This window comes from Parasteatoda tepidariorum, chromosome X1 (genome assembly GCF_043381705.1).
Source record: "Parasteatoda tepidariorum isolate YZ-2023 chromosome X1, CAS_Ptep_4.0, whole genome shotgun sequence".
Classification (NCBI taxonomy): Eukaryota; Metazoa; Arthropoda; class Arachnida; order Araneae; family Theridiidae; genus Parasteatoda; species Parasteatoda tepidariorum.
The window spans coordinates 1,257,059-1,283,141 of record NC_092214.1 but is presented as its reverse complement, the minus strand read 5'-3'; the positions used below and the strand labels follow the sequence as shown (position 1 = coordinate 1,283,141).

General features: G+C 28.3%; 1 protein-coding gene across 2 annotated transcripts in view; it reads left to right on the top strand.

The window, feature by feature from the left end:
- The window catches only part of LOC107444581 (cytoplasmic polyadenylation element-binding protein 2), a 68,135-nt gene that overhangs the window by 8,839 nt on the left and 33,213 nt on the right, over positions 1-26,083 (top strand). Inside the window, exons 3-7 of one of the 2 annotated variants that reach the window (XM_016058754.3) lie at positions 2,359-2,409; positions 19,198-19,254; positions 20,224-20,247; positions 21,759-21,941; positions 22,014-22,103. In XM_016058754.3, coding sequence (XP_015914240.1) covers positions 2,359-2,409; positions 19,198-19,254; positions 20,224-20,247; positions 21,759-21,941; positions 22,014-22,103 — 405 coding nt within the window. The remainder of the gene's footprint in view (positions 1-2,358; positions 2,410-19,197; positions 19,255-20,223; positions 20,248-21,758; positions 21,942-22,013; positions 22,104-26,083) is intronic. The other variant, XM_016058755.3, reaches the window with a different exon arrangement.

Here is a 26,083-nt window from a genome sequence, read left to right as displayed (position 1 = left end):
GGCCAATAGCTGAATATTTGTTACATCCCTACTAATTCTCTGCTATCTAAATTGTATACATCTAAATAATATTATTCAATAATACTGAAGTATTACATTTTTTAAAAATTCGGACAAGCAAGGGGTGAAATCACTTTTTAACATATATTACTAAAAGAAAATTTAAATGTTAAGTGTTTATTTGCTTGTTAAGCAGAGTTGTAAAGTTACATAGAAGAATATTTAAAGTATTCAGTTCTTTTTTCATTATTATGTTAGCATATTTAAGAACATAAGTAGACATTTTTGAATTGTTATTAAAAGCATTAACTAATAGTTTGATGGAATAGTTTTTTATAAAAAAAAATCCTAGGACATCTGGTTGAAAAAAATTTATTTTTTGAAAAAAAAAAAAATCCTGACTTTTTCCCCCAACTCTGATTGGCACATAAACAAATTAGACAAGTTTAATTCAAGAAATTCTAATGTAACATATGAAGCAAAACAAAGAGTAAATAAATAATAAAATCTTGAAAGAAATTACTCTAAATTGTTTAGTATGATTAAAAGTTAATTTTTCTGTTTAATTTTTAATCAGTTGGCTCCTTAGTATTGCTCCCAAAAAATGTGAGTAGTACTTTGATATTTTCGTTAAAGAAGGTCGGCATACGTTTGTTTAGTGAAAAAGTATCAATGCTATCAAAGTATCCATACTTGCCATTGATACTTCTTTTTGATAACATTGACTGATATCGATATTACCGTTTTGATAATATGGCTATTTTAATTTTTTTATAGTAATAATGAAATACTGAACCCTAATGAGATAGTGGTTAAGGCACTAAGCTGTCTTTGTAAATCAGCTAATGCAGGAAGCTTATGATAATTTCCTGTTTGTAATTTGAGCTATTTGTGCATGCACCTGACCAATATTTGTTGAGTGAGTTCGTTTTGCTTTCTTCATGTAATAGATGCTGAAAGAAGGGAGATCTGAATAAGAACTTAAGTAAATGAATTATCAAAATGTGAGTCATAATTTCAACAAAAATTCCTTACATTGAAGGACAAAATAAAAGTTATTAAGGATAGTAAAAATAAATAAATACATGAAAATTAGCTACACTATATGGCTGTATGAAAAAATTGCAGGGACTGCAGAACTCTTATTAATTTAGTACCCCTCTTTTTTTCCTACCATTTCTTAATTTTTCTTATTTTTAAAAAACCCTTCACAATTGATTTGTGTTTTTACGTCATTCACTTTTCCCACTTTCTTCCTGAGAAAGTGATTCAAGACCTTGTTTTATATTGTACATAAGTTTTTCATCTTCCATTTTTTATTGTATTTTTGTACAATTGACAATATTGTTAAAGGTTTAGTGAACAAATATTAAGTAAATTAAAAATTATAATATCTAAGTAAGTTTCATATTTAGTTCAAAATCATAATAAATCTGTATTCACCATTGCAGCTTTAGGTACGCTAGTAACTTCTTTATTGAAAATTTATAACCCTAAAGGTTTTAATTTATGTTCACATTATAACTTCTCTTTTTTAAGTTTTTCACCTTTTTCTCGTTCAGTAATCGTAAATAATAAATTTTTTACAAATTCCTCATCATAGTTTTGCCATTCTTCAATAAGTCACTGTACATTTCTTTCTTTCTTGCAACATTTACGCACGTCTATCTTATCCTACATATGTATTTTTAAGGGAGAAAACCCTCCCTGGGTCTCCCAGTTCAACTGTTCATATCTAAAATTTTTCACCTCTCTAAATACTCATATGAAATTTTAACTCTCAAAATAATCCCTCTTCTTTAAATCAAACTTATGGTCATAAAACTATTGAGAAATGCATAAAAGAATCAGAAAAATTTTCATCAGATTTTCCTGTTTTTTTATTTTTTGTCTTGATATATAAAAATTCTGTTCTTTGATTATGACGTGATTGTGGCTGATGGTGGACATTTTGATAATATAATGTGATTCTCACTTATTGAAAATTATCTGAAAATTGTGATATGATTTTCAGTTTTTCTTTAATTTTCATGTTTATTTTTTTCACCAACTACTATTTAAAAAAAATGATTAAAAACAGAAAATATTTCTATCCTGGTACATCAATTTGTTGCAATTTTTTTTTAACACCAACTGTTTTTCTGTTATAATTTATTAAAAACTCTTAGTCTAAGTTAGAGAATCCTCCCTGTATTTGTTTCCTATTGAATATTGTTGGTGTTTTTGCTATTTTTCTTAAATTTGAATACTTTGTGAAATTATTTCAAATTACATGTATCTTTGTTCTTTTTTTCGTTAAACGAAAGTACATAATTTATGAGTTGCTGCAAGTAGTGAAACATTAACTTTTTGTTTCAGGATATATGAGTTACAGCACTAACAACATTCAAAGTATGGGAAACATGCAAGGTAATTAATCATTTGTCGAATGTTTTAGTCTGTTCCTAAAATGCTTTTTTTATTTTTTAAATAACGAAAATGTAAGCTAGTTTTTGAGAACATTAAACTTCTTAAAAGAAAGATATGCAGTTGAAGCTCTGTATCCTTATTTTAAATAATTATGAAGTTATGTGTAATAATTTTAAGCATTTAGCTGATATATTTTCCACTCTTTATCATGTTAACAGCCATAAAAATTTAACTCTTTTTCTAATAAAATTTACTTCATTTAGCTTTACTTAATCCTGTACAGCATTAGAAATATTATTTTAAGAATAATTATAATATGAATTATCCATAAAACTTCGTAAGTTAGGTTTACTTTTTAAAGGAAAGAAATTTTTTATATTTATTATAATCACATGCTATAGATTATAGTTTAAACTACACAACATTACGCTGTATACATAAGCATATTTTGTCAATATGTTATTGGTAGCAAAATAACAGGGTAGCTGGATTTGAAAAAAATCTTGCACATTGGAATAAAATTAAACTTAAGAATATGTGGCACAATAAGCAGTAATAAATTGGAGGTAATTTTACTTGTTTACAACATATAACAGAAGCCTATATCTAACATAACCTTATATCATATAAAAGTTTGCATTGGAAACAATTTTTATCTCTCTTCAGTCTTTATATTTTTTAAAAATTTCAAATAAATGATAAAATTTATATCTGGTAACATCTAACCTCTCTCATATTTTTTATTTATTCTCTCATACTTTTTGTTTAGTACTATTATTTTGATTTTTTGTTACCTTTGACATCAAGTCAAGCATGAGCTTGAAAATTGCAAAAAGAGATCAATTTTCTATAATAATACCTTGGTGAAATAAATTGAGAGAATTTGCATATTTTATCGAATTTCATGAAAAGAACTGAACTGAATGTAAAACCACTGCTTTTAGACAAAAATACAAATCTTGTACATCAAATATTTATGCGTACACATGTGTGTAGGCAGAGCCAGTAGAGAAGCAGGCTTTATAAGTGTGCATAAGTTACGACGCATTTCGTTTGCTAGCACACCTCGGCGAATTTCTTGGTGCTATTTTGTAGCAGTAGGTTTAAGTCAAATTGTAACAGTAAAAATGAGTATCCTCCAATGTTTAGATGATTGAATGAAGTGGCGAATTGTGGGGAGGCTAGAAGCAGGCCAATATCAGGTCCAGATTTGTAGAGAGTTCAATTTAACGCCCAGCGTCGTGTGTAACTTATGGAGACTGTTCCAAAATACTGGATCCATCAAGAAAAAGCTTGGGCAAGGTCGTCCGAAAGCCACAACGCCCAGAGAAGATCACCATTTACCCATTATGTATACAACTTCTCAGCTCTTTCATGACTTGTATGTCATCACAGGAACCAATGTATCAAGGGTGACGACTGTTTCCAAACGTCTTCATGAGAGAGGGTTGTTTGTACGAAGACCTGCTGTTTGCCTCACTTCATTTCTACGAACAGAAGAGCCCATTCAGTGTGGTGCAGAGAGATTGGAGTATGGATCAATGGGTGACCGTTCTCTTCACTGCTGAGTCACAGTTCAGCCTAAACACCGATTCTCGCTGTACGATCATATGGAGAGAACCAGGGACCCGCTACCTACCCTCCAATGTCGGCGAAAGCGACCATTATGGCAGAGCAGGTTTAATGGACTTTGCAGGCATCATGTTCGATGGTCGCACACCTCTCCATGTCTTTAAAAGAGACTCTGTGACTAGTGTGAGGTATAGGGATGAGGTTTTGGAGCCCTATGTTCGCTTTGCCAGGGGTGCAGTTAGCCTTGAGCTCATTTTAATGGACAAAACGCGAGGCCTTATAGAGCTCTTCTGATCGACGAATTTCTAGACTGGGAGGATATTCGCTGGATGGATTGGCCAGCCAGGTCTCCAAACCGTAACCTTATAGAGCATGTCTAGGACGCTCTGGGGGTGGCAATTGCAACTCGCTACCCCCTCGGAGAATCATCCAGGGAATAAAAACAGCGTTGCTGAACGAGTGGGACCAATTGCCACAGGAAATGATAAACTGCCTTATTTCAAGTATGAAATCACACTGCAAGGCCTGTATATCAGTAAGAGGGGACCATACCCCCTATTAACCCACTTTTTTTTGTTCTGCAACCGGTGTTTCATATCTTCCGACTCCAATGAGTGTTACTCATGATCATGCTTGTGTATTACAATTGTTGAATGGTTATTTGTTTTGTATTGTATTACTGTATGGACATATCAAATTTCGTTAAAATCGGTCCAGTAGTTCTAGAGATAATCGACCAAGTCTGCAAATTCTCTTAATTTCTTACACCAGTGTAGACAAATAATTAGTATTTTAAAAAAATGCTGAAAAAGATTTAAAATTGCAATAACTTTCAAACAAATAGGAATTTTAAAAAAACTCTAATTAAAGCTATAATTCAAAATGGTCCTATCAGCATGTTCAATTTCAGCTCTGCTATTGCCTTTTAGCAACTACTACTAACCGAATTTTATTATTTTCTTATTTCGTTGAACTACTTTTACATTTTTGTACACACCTTTGTAATTTCAAGTTTTTGAGTCTTTTAGATTTCTTTCGAGCAGCAAAGCAAAATATAGTGTAAAGCAAAAATGATTGAGAAAAAATTTACGTAATAAAGTACGTAAAATTGACTAACTTTTGAGCAAGAATTTTGAAGGGAAAAAAATTTTTAAGCTCTTAGTTGATAAACAAATATGGCCCTTTCAGCATTCCAAATTTTAACTTTGTAGTTCCTGCAGTCTATAGAGCAACCTGTAAGAGTTTTTATGTTCAATAATACACAACACAAATGGGGCTGAGCTTTTTAATTATTTTTGCTTGATGTTTATGTTTGCCTCATAAGAAAGACTTTCTCTGAAGCAAGGGAAGAGATTGAAAGGGTTTGTTTTGTGTAACAAGGTTTGTTTTGTGCATTTATGAAGAAAGGAAAACCACTTTGCGCACTTAAGCACAGATATTTGTTTACATTCAGAGTTAAGAAGTGACTTTTATGAAGAAAATACAATTTATATTTGGCTTTAATCTCGGTTAGCAGTTAACTTAGATAAATCACAAAAAGAAAATTTGACTAGTTATCCATTCTCAAACTAAATACACTGATTAAGAAAATTGCCAATATCTTAGTATTCTATACATTTTCTGAGGCAATTGAAATGTGCTGATTCAAAATATGCAAGCCATTTATCTCAGTCACCCAGGATTGTTTAGGTATACTTCTTCAACTATTTATATTTCACTAGATTCATTTACTCTTACATTGAGTACTCATGAACATATCATTATCGAAGAACACAGTCCAATTAAGTCACATCGCATGCATATTGTATAGATATATCTATTTCAAAATACATCACATTTAAAATCCATACACAGTGAAAATACATCCTTAATCTGAAGTATACTTCAGTGTTGTACACATCTTGAACGCCTACACTGTAACAAATGATAAACAGAAAAAAGAGCATCGGAAAAGCACTAAAAAGAAAATTCTAGAACAGAAAGCAATGGAGGGAACCCCAAAAAAGGCTTTTGAAAAATGGATCCAGAAAAAAAAATTAACTTTGATATGAATTTACGTCCAATTTGGTTTGGGCCGTAGAGCGAATTAAGCCCAAATTTAAAGTAATTAAATTTTTATTGCAATGAAATTATATATTTTTTCTTTTTAAAAAAATAACTGAAGTACAATTTTTTGTTCATAGAAGTAACTTTATGCACTATTTAATTTTTTACAAAATTTTTAGGACTTTTAAACAGATCCATAATTTTTTGGAATTCCAGTAAATACACTGATAGTGTTGTGATAATACTCTATTAATAGGTGATTTTTAAAAAATGATTGAATGAATTGTATGAAATGACTAATTTTTATCAATGTTTCTTACTTATCACAAAATTAACTTCCTGAGAAACTATTTTTAATTTATACATTATTTATAATAATACTATGAAGTATCTATTATATATAATTCTCTTACGTGGCTCCCAAATTTTGGCTGTATTTCTTTTCCGCCGGTGGCAACGTTTGCTTTGTTTTGAAAACACCAAAGCATTCTGCCTTTTAATGATGTGTTTCTGATCTAATATATATAATTCTCTTACGTGGCTCCCAAATTTTGGCTGAAGTACTTTGTACAACTAAATAAGATTCTTTTCACAACAGTTAAATATTTACTTTATTTTCTTCATTCATAGAGAAAACAGTCGGCAAAGAATTCTGTTAGGTTAAAAAACATTTCGCTAAAAAAATAACGAATTCTAAAAGAAATAAAAATAAACAACTTAAAAAATAAAAATGCTGTTGCCAGCCATAGAATTTTTTGAAAGTTAACTTAGCAACATAAATCAAAATGACATAGAAGCGCAACTAGATCAAAATTATGATACCTGAGCGCTTGACGTAACAAATCCTTCAATTCTAAAAGTGTTGTATCGCCAAATGCCCAAATTAACAATTGTGTTCTTAAAGAAATTCTATAAAAAGTTTTAAATAAACAACCTACTTCTACAACTGCTTCTTGAAGAACTTGGCTCATTGATTAAAAATATTGTTTTAATTTTACAGTACTAACTTTACTTCTACTTTCATTATTGCTATGACCCTCTTTCATTACATTTTACAACTTCATGCTAAATTTGAGGACTTTAAGTTGTTTTGTGGTTGAATACTGACATTTAGAAATGTGTACATAAAAAAAATAATATTTAGAGGTTAAGAGTTGCCTCAGAAAAATTTGAATTGTTGACATTGAACTTAACAATGGAAACAATCGTTTTTGTGAAAAATTGAATTGTATTGTTGACATCAAAACTAAAAATATTGTGTTTCAACTTAACAATACTACCTTAATTTATACTTTAGAATTGCCTCGGAGAAATTTGAATTGTTAGCAATGACTTAAACAAAAAGTTTTATTTTAACTGACAAATACTATATTATAATTTTAACTTTTTCTATGACTATACTCATTTTCTTACTCTTTTCTTTGTTTTTTATACATTTTATATTTTTGTGATAAAATAAAAAACTTATAGTTGTTCTGCTTCTGAACACTGATGAAAACACAAAATGATGGGCTTCATCAACAATCAAAAATATATACATTTATTTTACAAATTCCATATTATTAAGGTGGCGCCCTTCAGAGAATTAAAAATACAAAATTATCTTCATCAAAGCCGATGCTTTACATCCGGCGTTCAGTGGCAGACTACTATTTCATATTGTTTTACAACACATGGCTTTAGCCCTCTGGTGGGAAAGACTTTAAAACAAAACTTACAACAGTTACTTTTCTCAACAACTGAAATTTAGAATAGTGTGATTAAGAAAAATATGTGAACTGTTTGCAATTTCAAATTAATATTGAAATGTACAGGTTTAGAATTTTCTACAGTGAAAAGTTTTCGGAACTTCAGTATTCAAAAAAGTATACAAAAACTAGACGTTAAGAACGTATCCAATGAGCGAGCAAAGCGAGCATTGTATTGCGAAGCAATCCGAAATGAACTGCGAAAGCAGTTCCGGGGGTTGGTGAGCGCCAGCGAGCAGGGGGCGAAGCCTCCTAGTATTATATAATTGTATAATGTATACAATTAAAAGAATCATAATATGCATTAAAAATTCATTTTGGCAAGCTCTAAGCTTTTTAAAAAGTATCTATTTACATTGGAATAAATCTTAAATTATATTGAATTCATGTTTAACAGTCGGAATCTAATCAGTCATTAGATTCACATAATTGTTAAAGTAGTGCTTTTTTTCTTGATGCTTTTTCCAGTAGTCTTTTTCCTGGCTTTTTCTTGAGCCTTTTTTTGCAGAGCTTTTTTGTGTGGTTCTAATACAAAGTGGCACTCAGGCTCATTGTGAACCTATTTCAGAGGGAGGTGTTGAAACTAATTTTGCTGACTGATTTCAGTCATTTAGCCAGCTATCATATGTATTGTGAGCAACAAAAAAAAAAGATATCACCATGAATAACTTTCGCTCTAATGATCAGATTTTTACGTACTAAGTGTCAATCTTAATGGTTCTGGAGGTGACCTTAAATATGCTAATTATATGGTGATTGCAGACCCTTAAATGTTAATTTCACTTATTGCGTTTTTAAGTCATATTTTTAAAACCAATTAAACAATTTTTTTTAAAAATTGCACCCACTCATAAAATTTGGTTACCCAAAGATAAATTCATGCAAAAAAATATTTTTTTATACCATATTAATCTATGTATTTTTCTATTGCAAAATTTAAAGTTTCAACAATTTTTATTTAGTAGAATCCGAGAAAAATTTATAATTTTTAAAAAAATAATTTGGCGGCAATGAAGAAATATTTAAATGGAGCAATTAATATTTAAATGAAGATAACGAGAAATGTGACTTATGTGCGTGTAGCTTAAAATTTAATAAAAAAATTTTTTTGCTAGTAACCGATTGCTAATCCTTTTTTTAAAATTTAAAATACGATGTTTCTTCTTTTAGTCGTCCAAAAATTTATTCGTGATTTAATAAAGAGATCTGAATGAAACATTTTATTGAATAAAAAATGAATGTCTAGTTTTATAAAAGTATGTTTCTGATTAAATGTGATCATACATCAGCTTTTTTTTAATATTATTTTTTAATTTGTTCCTTCAATAATTGATGCAATTTCTATAATATACGAACGTATACATAGATTTAGATTAATATATTTATCAATTTCTTCATTATACATTTTATAATTATTAATACGGATATGTAATCAACCTTTTTAATCATCTTAAAATTTCTCAACATCTTATATATCATCTTAGTCTTAAAATAAATTTTTTAATTACCTGTCCACACGTGTTTTGCAGAATTATTTTAAGAACTATTTAATTAAACTTCAACATTTTTCGAATTTTACTGTTTCTTATTCTTCACGCTACCACGTCTATAATTTTTTCCTTTAATATACTAATCAATTGTTTTAGTACTTTAATTTCTGTTTTCCTTTAAAGTGAAATTCCTTTTTAAATTATTGTCAAGTTTTTATTAAATGAAAACTTAGAATTAGTGCCAGCTTGCTAAGAATGAAATCTTTTTAAGAAATTAAAAATATTCTGCTGATCAAAATTATTCGATGCAGAACAGTTTACTATTTACTAAACATACAATTTATTCAAAAAATGAAGATAGATTATTGATTGTCTTTTTTTCTTGTTTCTTATTTATTTGAGTACAAAAAAAAATAAATGCATATATGTGCGCAGAAGAACGTACAGCAGTTAGCTTTGTTTTTTGAATGAACAAAAAATTGTGGGCTATCTAAAATCTACCAGTAGCACTTATTTTCTTCATGCATCAGTTTTTAGTAGGATTCCATTGTACACTTTCATATAGCAATGACATTGTTTAAAGATGTTATAGGGATCTCCTTACAGAGTTACAAAATGTCAGAAATTTTAGGAAATTTATTCAATTTGATAAAAATTGATTGAGCATTTATTTGTAATTTACATACATGTTTCGTACATTGCTAACAAACTATCAGAATTTTTTTCTCATACTGAGAGGAAGGTGTTAACATCTTCCAAAGTTCAACTTCAAATGAAGGTAGCATTTTCAAAAATCCATTCTAGCTATTGTCAATTAAAAGTTCTATAATTTTTTTTGTAATGAAACATTTGTCACATAAGTTAAGATGTAAAACAATTTGTCCAACCTTTGGCACCAACTTTCTATCAACTGTAGAGTACCAATTTCGATACTCTACAGCCTTTGGCACCAACCAAAAGTTGTTCACAATGGCAGACAAAATTAGAAGTAATAAAATTCTAAAAAACTTTTCATGTATATTAAAAATAAACTACAGAAAATTTGATTTCCTCACAGCTAACAGAAAAAAAGGCTGATCCATGTAGCTCAGTATTTTGAATTAACACTTGAAATGATTTAAATCAATTACAATATTATACTTATCACCAATTTATCAAACCAAGTTTGGAAAAGAAATATTTGTTGCATGGATTTTCACTGAAAGGTAGAACTGAAATCTGCGAATGATTTGACTTGTTTCATAATGCTGATAGAACATTTCAGATACGCTACTTTTCTGACACTACATACAATTTTGGACTAACTACCTTGTGGGAAATACCTCTGTTTTATAGAATATGTTATTTTATAACCTGGAATTTTTTTAGCCTTTAATTGTAAAATCTCTATTGTAAGTTGCACAGCATTGAAATACTGAATGAGAAGAGTATTGTAATATTAAAAATGTGAATTAATCAAAACTCAGTGCATAACAGGGATGTGATTCTTCCGCAGATTCGCGGATTTCCGCTTTTGTTCAGATTTTTCCTTTTTTTTTGCTAATTTCCGCGGAATTTTTGTTTTGTACAAGTTGAAATATTTTATGAGGAATTTAATTTTCTGCGGAGCGAAAGTATTGAAGTCCTCATTCCTTCCCTCTGAAGTTTCTCTAAAAATCATTTCCTTAGGATAAAACTGGTTGTGATTTATACAGGGATTAGATTTTTCCGCTTTCTAAAAGTTTTGATTTTTTTTTTATAAATATGCCGCTTTTTTTTAAAATTCAGTCGTTGAAGTAAAATAATTATATTATTTATTTACGATTTTTCAAAGATAAACAGAAAATTCAAACTATGTCCTAGCTGCTAACCCTTCCGTATTTTTACTTATTTTAGCTATTTTTTCCGCTTTTAAGCACAGATTTTCCGTATTTTTATCCATCCTCCGGATAGCTCATATCTTCGTAATTCAGACGTCGCTGCTTCCTGTTTTCTGATGTGAAAGCAAACAAAAAAAATTATAGACGTGGATTTGCTGTGAAAATATTGATTTGCTCATTCAATTAATCTTGTAAATTTTTATTTATTATGTCTAAACAAAAACAATACAAACAAGCCTTTTAGAAATTCCAAGTCCAGGCTCTGCAAATATCTCGATTCTCATTCATTTAATATCAATCATCGATTTTCTTATTTACCTGATTTAAAAGTTGAAAGTTGCGATTCTTATTCAGGCAATTCAAATATCGTAGATTGCGATTCTTATTTTCTAGATTTAAAAATCCAATGTCGCAATTTGTATTTACGCGCTTTTTTTAACCCTGTGTAGCGATTCGTATTCATGCGAGCTTAAAATTCAATGTCATGATTTGTTTTTGCGGTTTTAATATCAGACATCGATTTTCGTATCATATTCACGTGATTTAAAAGCCTCATATCGGGATTTATAATCACATGGTTTACAAGTTTAAAAATCACACTTTTTTTGTCAAATTTTTGTGCGTGTATGTATATGTATATATATATATATATATATATATATTCTTGGATTTCCTCTTTTTTACTTTCTGACCACTCTCATCCCTGGCATAACTCCCGCTTCTTACCTTTTTGCTATGCCAATCCCAATGCAAAAAGCTATGTGAAGCATGTGAAATTCTTTCAAAATATTGCTAAGTTGATTATGACATTGATTTTGCTTCATTACTAAGAAAATTAAAAACCCTTTGTTAATGTCTGTAATTCATATGCAGTGGAGTCTCTCTATGACGATTAATTTGGTTCCCGTTGAAATACTTGTTCTAGAAAATATCGCTTTACAGAGCTTGAAATTTTTATAATTTTTTTTTTTTTTTTTTTTTTAAATATTACAAAATTTTCAATCAGTGTGGTAAGTTCAAATGCTTAGAAATCAGGTAGGATTTTATTTAAAAATAAAGTTAAACATATTATGTATTAAGTTATTCTAAGTTAAACATATTTATGCAATAGCGTTAGTAAAAAGTACTTAAAGGTGCTTTTTTGGGGATTTCGTTTTTAAAAGCTTTTAAAGGTGCTTTTTTCAGCTGGTGTTTTTAAAAAGTGCTTTTTACCACAAATAATTTTTTTTTCCTTCAGTGATATCTGGTGGATCCCATGCATTTCACGTAAAATGGGGTGTTTGCTACGTAATCATTCACACCGACTTCATGTCGTACCCACACGTTATGACTTGCGCATGCACGCACACTTAAAACCGAAACCCGAGTGCTCCAATTCGGATAGAGAATATCAGATCCTTATGAAATGTTTTTCTTTTTAATTTAATTTAATTTTATTCTTGTTTATTTTATATTACTTCTAACACTTTTTAGACGTAGGGGGTAAGGGTACTTTTGCTCTGAGTTCAGGGTCAAGTTGAATTCACTCGGTGATGTGGGAAAGTACTGATTGTTTCGATTTACGCCCGTTTCTTTTTGGNAATTTTTGTTTTTCAGTAATATCATTGACTCAATATAAATTTTTTGAGTGCTTGAAAAGTTTTTAAAAAGTGCTTATTTTTGATCCAAAGATTTGGCTACGCACCCTGGAATAATTTTAAAACACTACTGCAAATTGAAAATAATTCATCAATTTAGAGAATAATAGGCACTACTTATATGCAGATATGTTGATTTTACTAGAAAAATTCCATAATTTTACATTGCTTTGCAATTTGTGTTGTTAAGTTTTCTTACAAATCTTTTCACTGAAGAGGACATTATAGCATGGGAGAAACTTTTCATCACAAATTCTGTTTCACTTACAAATCCTTTTCAAAACTAATTTAGTATTTAAAGTATAACTAATTTAATATTTAAAGTGAGATGCTCAAACCTAAAATAAGCCATGAAGTTTCAATTGCTGAAAAAAATATTTCGCAATATCGAAATGCAAACAAATTATTGGAAGAGAACTTTCGGATTGTGTAATCCTATGTTACCCTCTCATAATTTGTTTTCATTTTGATACTATGACAATTTTGTTTCAGTGTGTGAAACTTCATGTCTAACTCTGTGTTCATCTGAACCCATTTTTTTTTAAACTTTAAATTTTAACTAGTTTATGGCGGTGAAAGAAAATTTGCAAAGAAAAGTTTCTCCCATGGTATAGCATCCTCTTAAAGAGCAAGTTGAAAATAGAGTCTGGGACATTTTCTTTCATTTGAAATCCACTTTTAATAGATTTGAATGATCTTAGCATTTCATTATGCAGAGTTTACCAATCTAATGTGGTTTGACTCTCTCATGTCTTCATTTTTGGAATTCCTGGCCTGTTGTCTATTACAGTGTTTAAAATCTCCTCAATTATAGGATATGAAACAATAAACACCTCTTCATCCACTAAGAAGTGGGAGCATGGGTGCAAGTCTTCCGTCCCCAGGACGGATTTCCGTCTTTCGAAAATGTCCGCGGACGGAAGTAAGACGGAAACAAGACTGACTCGAAGACGGAAATCGGAATTTTTTTTCTTTCTGTCCTTAAAAATATTTTTTAGATCTACGTTATTGGTCTACTTTCTTATGTCCTGTTGTTATTTTATCAAAAGACAGATGAATAAATATTTTTTGTACAGTATTCAAACTTGATGTATTATGGTAAAGCTTTCTTAGATAGTTTGCATATGTTTTCAGTCAAAAAATTTTCAGTCTTGGTCTTTTTTCCAACTTGCACCCATGAGTGGGAGTGATTTATATCATCTGTTATTCTCCCTTTCCCTAGTATTGTCTCAACCAATTCTAACTTTCTTTTGCAACTATTTTGTAAAATCAAAAAGATAAATGTTTTAAAATTTCCATATATAGGACAAAAAATTAAAAACGTCCTTGTGAGGAAACAATAACTTTGTTGTGGAGCATAGAGCCTATGATTCATTTCAAAATATTATTTATAATACACTTTTACAACTTAAATAGTAAAATTATCATTATTTATTCATTATTTTTTCTTCGTTTAGTGTTGGACATTGATTTGTCAAAGGTCAATGTGATATCAGCAAATAAGTTTTTGTATTATTAAAATATTTTCCTTTCAATATTAATTGTGTAGACTTAAAATTTTATTTATAAACAATATGTATTATTTTTTTAAACCTTCATATTAACTGTCTCGTGTTATGTTTTTTTTTATTATTGTTGTTATTATTATTTGTCTCCTGTTTGTTCTAAAAACCTTAAATTAATTATTTTTTATTTTTCCAACCTTTGAAGGTCTGTTTCATTTTTTTGCTATATTTTGTTTTGTATGATGTTTTAGACTATTATTTTATTTTAGTTGAATTATGCATTTATATTTCTATTTTATTTTTTATTTTTATTAGATTTAACATGGTCATGTGCATGAAACGTGTGTTCAATCAGCCTGTGTGATGTTACATATCCAATGAAAGAGCCGAAGAAATGTATTTTAATTGTAAAATATGGTGACAATAACATTTTTTTAAGAATTCAAAATTTTAACTCTTGGAGTAACTAAATTTGCTACTAATATCTCATTCAAAATCTTTTATAATTTTTTTTTCATTCTTGCTCATAATTATTATTGTAATTTAGAATAAATAAACTAATCTAAACTATTATTTTATGAACACTATATCTGCACTATAATTCTAAAGTTTGACAAATGAATTTAAACTTTGTTGCCATATTTTGTCTGGGAAAAAAATCTTATAAAAATGTTTTATTTATTCATTATTTTTTTATTCGAAGATTTTAAAAACTATAGTTTCCAGGGAAGTTCTTTTTATACAATAATTATTTTTCAAGTTCATCTATCATGCATTTGTAATACATCTTAAAACTAAAAAATCTTATCTGCAAATGTAATTTAATTCTTTCAATAAAAAGTCCAACTATATCATTGAAATTACTTAGCTGGGATATATTCCTCAATATGTTTTTTTCTGAAAAACTTCAAAATAATGAACTTTTATCAAAATATTAGTCAAAAAACATTGCAAATTTTTAGTTGATCTTTTTTGTGTAAATAATCAATTTTCGTGTTGTGAATAGAATTTTGACTTTGAGTTTTTTTTGTTAAAATATTAAACTTGTTAACCAAAATATACAGGGTGAGACAGAAAGAACTGGGAATCTTGAAGTAACACAATTTACACAAAATACTCAAGAAAAAGAAATTATTAAAAAAAGTGTATGTATACAGTATACCATGTATGTTTTTAAAATAAAATGTATCTATTCTCTTTTATTTTTTGAAAGATGACATACGAAATATATGTTCCATGACAATATTCACATTCTTATAACTTGATATGGAAACTCCTGAATGCTTGGTGTAAAACATTTTCTGATGTCACCTTTAAGATTGAAAAATTAGTTTCAACAGAATGTCACAAACCCACTACCTAAAGAAGATATGGGAAAATCTGCAACACTAAACATTCCAGTGTTTTTGTAACATGCTATTAGAAAGTGAATGCCAGCATGGCGTACATCTTTAAAATGTCAAGATAGTTGATGGTATATTTTGTTATAAAAACTAAAATGGCACACTATATCCATGCACTTTCATATAAAGAAAGTTTCGTGTGTTTATTTGTGCAAATTACATTACTTTAAAAATTCCAGTGTTCTTGTGTCATCCAGTACAAATATAATTTAACTTATAACTGATAAAAAATCACCCTGAATAACTCGATCTTATGATTACTTTTTTCCTACTATGTTGCAGTATTTATCTTTTAATTTTTCAAGGCATAATTAATTTATTTCATTAAAAAACTATTTAAAACTGACATACTCTACCAAATTCTTAATTTCATTAGAAAATATAGTTAATGGAAATGAGTGAGTTGTGAGTTATAAAAAGATTTACATTATGCTTATTTAAGCATTTTTGTAAGACAATAAATTTTTTTACAAGAAAAAATTTATTTAAACATTGCTGAAAAATAAAATTACAATATCTTGGTCCTAAGCTATGAGAACAACAAACTTGTTTTAGAAAGTAACTGGAATTTAAATATAATTTGTTAACAAATTTCCTGTCTTCCTAAATATTCTTTTATTACGAAAAAAAACTTTGATAACTCTGCTAATACTAAAGTATTACAAATTACTAATTGATATTTTGTTTTGTTTTTGTGTAATAACAATATTTTCTAGACAATTTCAAAAATGAATCTGAAAAGCAATTATGATTTCTTTTATGAGAATGAAAATTATTTTTGTAATGGTCAATCTGAATAAAATTAGGATCTATTTAAGGCAGCTCTCGAAATTGTCCTTAAATTCCTGGTAAAAAAAGTGTTCTTAAATGATCTAAATTTTTTAGAACATTTATAATAAAAAAATTATAAATTTCATTATATCATACCATGTGACATGGTATATAACTAATCATTCGCTAAGTCTTCATAGTGCACTAAGTAGGATAACTTTCAATGTTGGCGGCAATTATCCTTGTACTATTGCAATGAAAGCACTTTGTGTTGGTGAAAGTGATGAAAATCTCCTTTTCCTCTATCATTATGTAATACAAAGTGATGCACTTCACCTGTCCCACAGAATTGCGGTGGTAGACATAGTGAAAAGAAATGCGAAGGAGAGCAGTGCAAAGTTTGGACCTCTTAATGTTAATTTTACTTTTTGTGTATTTCACCATTTCTCGAGCTTTTTAAGTAAATAAAAAAAATTTTGCACACAATCATAAAATTTGTTTATTCAAAGATAATTTCCAAGCAAAAAATAGCTTATGGTAAATACTTATTATTTTGTTTGATTTTATTTAAGAAAATTTTAAAAAAATTTGAATTGTCAAATATATAAAAATGTTTACACCATTTTAAAGAATGTAATTTTACAATGGCAAAATGCAAATTAGGTCGAATAGCTCTTGAAAAATCGAATTTTTTAAAAATTCGATTTCTCAAAAACTATTCAATTTATTTCTCTGGAAATTAGTGTTTTGCTATGTAAAGTTACATTATTTAAAATGGTGTAAAAAATTGTATACCTGACAATTCAATTTGTTAAAAAATTTTCTTAAATAAAATAATAAAAAATAATAAATAATTACCATGAGCTATTTTTTGCTTAAAATTACCTTTGAATAAACAAATTTCATTATTGTGTGAAAAAAATTATTAATCTCTGAATAAAAAGCTCTTGATTAGACAAAAAGTAAAATTAACATTAAGGGGCCCAAACTTTGGACATCTGTCGTGGCCAAATTATTGGGACCATATTTCCCAGCTTGCAGCTACACCCTATATTTTAAAGATCATAAATCCATGTGCTTGTGCTTCTCTAAAATAAGCTCACATGCGATTGGTGATAAGTATAAAATAAAGTAAAAGTAAAGTTAATCAATTGAAGTTCAATGGGAGTTTATTAATTTTGGACCTAACCAACATCAAAAGAAAGAAATTGTAACCATCACAAGTGGGAAAAAAAACATCTAAAATTTTATTTTTGATGCCTGCATAAAAGGGAAATTGCCCATTTTCACATTTTGAAAGCTTAGCCAATTAGCCACATTTTGGAAACTTAGCCAATTAGCCACATCTTGGAAACTTAGCCTTAGAATTTGTGCCAAATCATTAATGATTCAACAGTTGCACACTTTAAAAAAAAAAGGAAAGCACAACATGTAAAATTTGGACTTTAACCATATTTTTGCAAGAAAAAGTGTTCCAGCGTAAGTCATTTTTTACTTTTCACTCTATATTTTGTTGAAACAATGACCATGCAATCTGAAAAGCAGCTGAAAATTTACGTTTCATAATGCTCTGAAAAATTTGAAAAATCGTTTCTTCATATTGTGATTATAAGTCTGTTGGTCATTTAGAAGCTGCAAAAATTTCGGAAATTATTCAGAATTTCATTGGTTGCAATAATTTAAGCATTGATAAATGTTTGCATTGTTCTTAAGATGACTAGATGTAAACATTTCATTCACTGCTATACCGTTTCTATCACAATTGTTTTTACGTGTTATCGTGAATGTCTTATTTTTCGTCCATCCATCATCATATTAAATTTTTAAGTTGCCTATTTGATATTTTGTCATGTATATTCTTCATTGTATAGTATTTATCCTTGTATAGTATTGAAGTCCTTGTGAGTGTCTGTGCCATTTTTAAGTTACCTTACGTTGTCGTCGATCTCCATTAGCAGTCTTCACATGGTCAGAGTTTGTAATCCTCAAAACATTCACAATTTTTGGGAAAAATGTGTAAAGTGCCAAGTCATAAGATAGTTTTTCTTTTTCAAATGTGCATTTCTTTACACTTTATTTATCAATATATAATTTTAAAGTTAATTTAATTTTTTTATATAAATTGGAGATTATTGATTTGTTTCACATCATATAAGTATTTAAATTTTTATTTCTAACTTTTATTGACTAAATTTGTTCCTATGTATGCTGTAAATATATTTTTGTATTTACAGTGAGAGTAGAGTTCTCAAAATCAACAATAGTCAGTTTGTATATTTAAAAATTGTCCTTAAGATTTTTGTTTTGGACTTTGTAAAATTTCACATCTCAACAAACATAACAAAATTTTATGAAAAAACATTTGAAATGCTCTAAATTCTCACAAACCTTTTAGTAAAAATGTTTTTCTTTCTTTTTTGTGTGATTAATATTCCATTTTGTTTGTATTCTTAAAACTCAGAAAGTAATTCTTATTAATAAGGGAATTAATGAAAGCAAAAATATTTAATTGGGCTAGAAAAAGTATATCACATCATTTATGTGTAATTAATAGAAGATACAGTTAGTAAATAAATTTCTATAATGAAAAAAATAATATTGAAAAAGATTTTATAAATTCTTTTTATGTTCTAACTACTTCTCCATTTTTCAAGATGAAACTCGTTTGTCTTGAAATATTATATTTGGATATTAATAAATCGTGATACTAGTCCAGAACGATTTATAAAAACTGTAAAAAAAGGCCTCTTTGTTTAGGTTCATCTGTGGAATTTGGCTCTCAGAAATACAATGGTAGCAAGAAATTTCCTAGAGGTAATTTGATAAAAATAAGCCAATATCTTCTGTGTATATCTACCTTTGCATGGGTATTTTTGATTCACACATTCCTTCACTTCATTATAATGCTTTTTTTAAAACTCTATAGCTATGATTTAATAAGCATGCTTCAATATATTTTTATAATGTTATTACTACTAGTTTTCATATAGTTTTTTAAAGAAGGGAATGTTCTAAGTATGATGCATTAGTAAAAGGAAATGTGTAGCATTCACCATTTTTTCTTTACTTATCTTGATAAAGATCAGTGGTTCTGAACTATTTGCCTTATTAGTTGTAAGAAAATTTGTTGTATGAAAAACTTGTTTACATCTTTGAACAAAGACAGGAAAATAAGCATTTGTCTCCATATGTGTTTGAAACATAATTTTTTTAGAAAAAAGTTATAGCTTAAAACAACTTGCTAAAAGTAACAAGTTTTTATTACTTAAGAGCGCATTTAAATTGGAAGTGAACTCAAACTAATTCTGTGATGTGTTTTCTTTACTGGGTATTGTTTCATTTTTTACCCTTTCTTAAATTCAAACATATGAACTTCTCTATTTTTTTTACTTATTAATATACACACATTGCACGCATAATGCTTTTCATATTTTAACTTGTAGCATTTTTGTATCTTTTGTTTAATCAGTATTATAACTTCTTTATTCCAGCTGTTGTTATTGATGCAGCTGTTTTGATGATTGTTTTTATTTAATGAAAATGTAGCCAATTATATAAAAGATTATTTTCTCTTTCATTTTGCACTTTCTCTTATTAGGATGTTGTAAATCTAAATTTTTAAGTCATTCATATTTTTAATCTATTAATAACTACTGTTTTCCGTGAGAAGTGGTCAGATAATGCACCAAATTTTATGCTCAAAATGAAGTATTTTTACTTATTATATTATAAATTTGATAAAGAAAACTTTAAAACATGTGTTTTTCCCCCTTCATTATGCAGCTAGAAGTTTTGGAAGGCGAAGAGGTTAGTATGTGAATTTAAAAAATGAAATTATCTTTTTTTTATATCTAAGTTTTATGAAGGATTTTTTGAAAAAAGAAACATAAAATTATTTTTTAAATGTTTAAAATCTCTCCCAAGGTAAAAGCATGTGCAGTATTGGCAATAGAAATGTGCTACAGGTGGCGTAGAGCAGAACTCTCTACCTATAGCAACACTTCACCTGCTTTCTCCATTAATGTGTGGAGAGTCGTAGAAGAAGGAAGTACATTAGTTTCTGTCTTGATTTTCAAATAAATTAAAAGCTTTTAAGTTAAACAATATGGAACTGAAAACTACATTAATATGGAACTGAAAACTACATTAAACATAATTTTAAAAGAAAGTGTCATGGAAATTTAAAAAAAATATTTTTGACAATTAAGTACAAAAAATTTTAAGAAATAAGAAAATATCATAGTACATTCCTATACAACTAAAAAGAAGGAGGGAGGGTAAAGACATAGAACTGGTCTTTTTCCCACATGACGTATTTTAGCATTGCATTCGCCAATATTTATGTGTTTTTTGTTAAAATAATATTGTATGTTACCAAATAGTTACTACTTTTTACACTCGCTGTTGCTTTTAATATATTTTCTACATTATTAGGTAATATTTTGTATTTTGATCTACTTTATAAAACACAATGAAAAAAAGCACAAATAAGGCCATTTTTATGTTGTTTAGCTTTATTTATATATGGCAGAAGGTTAACCTCTTAAATTTCTGTTGGTTATAGTTGAGAAAATAAACATAAAATTCAATAAAAGATATCTATCTATTGAGAATCTTTTTCTTTCACTCTATTTTGTTTTCAGTATCTACTCATAAATGTAATCCGTATGTATACAGATTACAGAATAAACTTATCTATGAAAATTACTTTTAATCTTTTAAATACTGCACTTAGCATACTAAAAGCATGTTGTTTCTGCCATATATTGTTCCAGCCATATGCAAAAATAAACCTCCATGCTAAATAAATAATGTTAAAAAGGATTGTAGATTTAATATTTGAATGTTAAATTGTAAGAATGCTGATATTTTGTAATTCATACTATATAATTAGGAATTTGTTCTCTTAATATTTACTTTCAAATAAAACATTTTTGCAAAATTTGTTTAATATTGTAATAGATATTTTTTTTAAATTTCATTTCTAACAATAGGGAAATTGTTATAATAATGGAGAAATGATACAGATAGAGCATAATTTTTTTATTCAGTTTATTAAAGTAATTTTGAAAAAATTTACATTTCCGTTTAAATTTCGAAATATTTTTTTTACCTGATGAAACCACATATAAGCTATTCAAGGGGCACATTTACCCACTAGGCTGTAGGTTGTGCATCCCAAAGCTGTATAATTTTTAAATTAAATTTAGTGAACAAAAATTAATCATTCTTTTCTGTCTAGAATGTGCATTATTATTTTTTTTTTTTTGTTTCAGCATTTTTTACATGGTTGTTTTGTATGTACACTATATTTGCAGGCAGATCACCTTTTTTTACTGGAATTGAAGACAATCACCTTTTAGATGATGTTCAGTTAGATCAAATTGTTACTTCATTTAATTCTCTACATATGTCACCAAATACAAGTAGAAGCTCTGAAAGCAATGAAAGATATTCACGTAAAGTATTTGTTGGTGGTTTACCCCCAGATATTGATGAAGGTACTAAATTGAAAAATGTTAATTTTTTTAAGATGTTAAAATTCTTAAATGATAGTTTCTTTTAAATTTTAGAAGAAATAACAGCTAGCTTCCGTCGATTCGGTCCACTGGTTGTTGATTGGCCCCATAAAGCTGAAAGTAAATCATATTTTCCACCTAAAGGTATGTATTTTTCATAACTCTTTAAATTTAGCTTTCAAATTATTTAACTGAATTATATTTTTCATTACATTCTTTACAGACTATCTGTTAAAAAAAAGTGATGAATTCAGCAATGAGGATAATGCGAAACATATTTTTCAAATCATATAAAAGTTTATCATTTCTGATTTTGTTCCTGAGCGATAGTGCACCATTCTAATTTGTGTTTCGTTAATTAAAAATCTTCAAGGATAGGTACAATTTGAGAATAAAGTTTATACAAGAAATAGAGAGAAATTAGAAAGGAAGAAACAAATATGATGGATTGTGTAATTATTATTTTGTTACCAATGTTTATTTTTTTCCTCGCTTATAGATGACATTAAGCGATCTTAGAATGATCAAAATTATGTTAGTACTCTTTTATAAGTAAGAAAAAATACCATTTAAGACGCAATTTCTATTCAAAATCAAAAATTAAATATTTCTGAATTTTTAAAATTTGACTTCTGTTGAATTAGTACAACAGCAAAAAATACTTAACTAATTATTGATTACATTAATCAGAGTCTAAAAAATTCTGAAATTATTAATAAAGATAATATTGTTTTTAAAGAATTAAATAAAATTTGGTTTAATAATTTATAAATATATTTCAATATTGCTTAGAAATCCTGAACAAGGACACTTCGTATATAGAATTCCCCTTTTATGACATGTATTCAACACCAATATATACATCAGAAATTTTTATAATCATTTTCTTTTATTTTTAAGTAGGATCCTATAAATTATGCAGAATTTTTTTTCAAATTATGTAACAAAGTTGCAGCCATTTTTTAATGTTGTGCAGACAAGTTACAGATGTAGTAACAACTAAAACAGAAAAAACTCTACATCTTAAAAAAAAAAAAAAAAAAAAAAAAAAAAANAAAAAAAAAAAAAAAAAAAAAAAAAAAAAAAAAAAAAAAAACTTCATCAGAAATAAAAACTTTACATTTTTTTTATTTGCAGTATTTCAATCATATAGTAGAATAAAGGTTTTAGCTAAGTTATCTTATATATGCATAGCTTCAACATCACTGCAAATATTAATGTTTATTAAAGGGAAGTCAGTTCAGAAGTTGAACGTTCCTTCAAGCTTTAATTTGTTTCTTAAAATTTTGACTGTGCCTTGCTTTTCTCTTAAATTGTAGAAATTTCTCTCGACTAACTCAGAGAGAGTTCCTGAATCTAATTATAAAGGGCTAGGCGTGAGTCACTTTTATCACTTGATGTCACTATCTTAAAAAATAGTAACTTTTATTGACTGTTTTTAAGGCTTAGTCACTTATCTCACTTCTTTTTAATTTCTCAGCCCCCCCCCATTTCAATCAAAAGAAAGATTTCATATTTTCCCAAACCCGTAATATTACAATCCTCTTGCTCTAGCAAAGAAGGACTATGGGTGGAGCATAGAAGAGGATTGAATTCACTTAAAAAAAATAGACAATTTCCACTTTCAAATGAATTCCTCTTGATATGCAAGAGAGCCATTCACTGTATCTAGGAATGATTTTAGTCATCATCTATCTTAAGTTTCGTTTTCTAATCTCCTGTGGAGGTGCAGAACATGAAATTTTGTGTATTTCTCCTTGAATTGAATTACCTTTTGCTGTAGGGTTCATACGTACCTTAAATGTGCTTAATAAAGTATAATTTTGCATCATAGAAATTAAGCACTCTTAAAAGTTCTTATTTTACATTAAAGTGCTTTTTCTTCAAAGGAAAAAACATAAATAAAATGTATACTTTTATTACCTATTGGCAAAATGGGTGTTGTTTTGGGTTTGATGGCGTGCACACCTTATTTGGACGTCATCACTCTCTTCAACTATGTTCAAGAGTAATAGTAAACAGTGTGCATACGTTGCTATGGCGACTGCTACTGTTTGATAATTTTTTTAGAATTCTTTTTTTTTTCATTTATTATTTAATTTTGTTATGCATTAAATTGGTAAGTTTATTTTTGAGCTATGGGACCAGAGAGATCCCATAAATACTTCTTGAGTTGCGAATAAAAAAGAATTTCATCATTTGAATGAAATTTATTGTTTTAATTAAGAATCAGAAATTCTAACCTACAGTTCAAACTGGATCGTTTTCAATACTAATTCAGGTGAATAAAATAAGGAAGGTAATTAAAAAAAATTTTAAAAAATTAGACAGCAACCTTTTTGTCAATGGGTAACCTGTGATCGTCTATCAGCAATCACAATTTTTATTATTTTTTTTCCTTTTCAAAGATTTTATTCTTTTTTGATAAGATGTTATTATGTCATGCGAATTTGAGTAATCTCTTTTTGACACGCAACTTTACACCGTTAGATGTTTTTTTATTATTTTTAATGTCAGTTGTTATGAAGAATTTTTTCAGTCCTTTCTATGTGGTTTTTCAAATTGTGCTGTTTTTTATACAATGTTATGACTCACGAACTTTAAATTGGAAAATTTCAAATTTATTCACCGTAAATTTACATGATTTTATAATCGTTTTATCAGTCAAATGATTGACAAAGTTCTGCTAACTTTTTTTTCTCCCATGGTTTTTTAAATTTCCATATTTTAATTAATATGATGTTTATTATGTGACATGTATTTCAGTAAGAGCTATTTGTTAATGACTTATTTGAAAATCGTTCTAGGACGTATTTGATTTAATCATGATTTCTTATAATTTTATTTCCAGTGTTTACTTTAGGTGCTCAGGCGAATTTTTACAATTTTTTCAGCCCTTTCCTCATGGTTTTTTAATACGATGTTATTATTACTTCCCTTTTTCACCCTAAAGAAAACTTTTTACACACTCGATTCAGGGCGATTACATTGTAAATTACCGGGTTTTTTTTCCCTGCATGTGGTGCTTCCGGCAAAATAATTTTTAGTAGCCAAAAAATTTATCAACGAAAATTATTTAAGATAAAATCCCTGCTTAAAGAAAGATCGCAAGCTGAAAATCCACTTAGCTCCTTGGCAATCGTAATTGGAGCGAACAGATGAGGAAGTAATAGGACCCCAAATCCAGCACTCAACGGGACCAACGAAATTTCGGAAATTCCGATATGGCACCCATATATTACTATAATTCAATTATACTGTTAATTTCAGAAAAACCAATAAATTTAGTTAAGTTTTGATTGTAGATTATAATGGGGTGCATTTAAAACTGGCCCATCTTACAAAATTTTATTAATTAAAATAATAATCTATATAATATAATCATGAAAAAAAAAATCTGAAAGAGAAATAAACGTTTCTTCTTCTGAACGAGATTAAAGTTCTCATTTTTTTTAAGCTAACATTTTGTTTTAACAAAAGACGCTCACCTCTTGAGAAAGAAAAAAGCTAACAAGGAACTACAAAAAAATTTAACAATTAATGCTAAGAAACTAACAATGAATAACTACAAAAAACAAGGTAACAGTTAATAAGGATAATAAAAAAAAATTTAAAGAAAATATTAACAGTTAATAACTAATAAAAGAAGCCGCAAAATAGAAAATAAAAATAAATAAAACGAATTTTAAAAAAAAATCGCAAAAGGGATAGCATTCATTTTGTACCCCACATGGTATTTGTTCTGTCTTTACTGCTGAAGCAGTTGCCATCCTCTTGGCATTGCGACTGATTTCTACGCGCTCTACAAGGAAATATTGCATATACTCAGATAGTATGAGTGTTTTGCGATTTTTGTTTGTATAAAATAAATAAAACGAATTTTTAAAAAAAACGCAAAAGGGATAGCATTTATTCTGTACCCCACATGGTATCCACATGGTATTTGTTCTGTCTTTACTGCTGAAGCAGTTGCCATCCTCTTGGCATTGCGACTGATTTCTACGCGCTCTACAAGGAAATATTGGATATACTCAGATAGTATGAGTGTTTTGCGCCAGTTGGAAAATTTTAACAGTAAAAATCATCCGATTTTATGTTTTAATAATCATTTGTTGATTACCCTT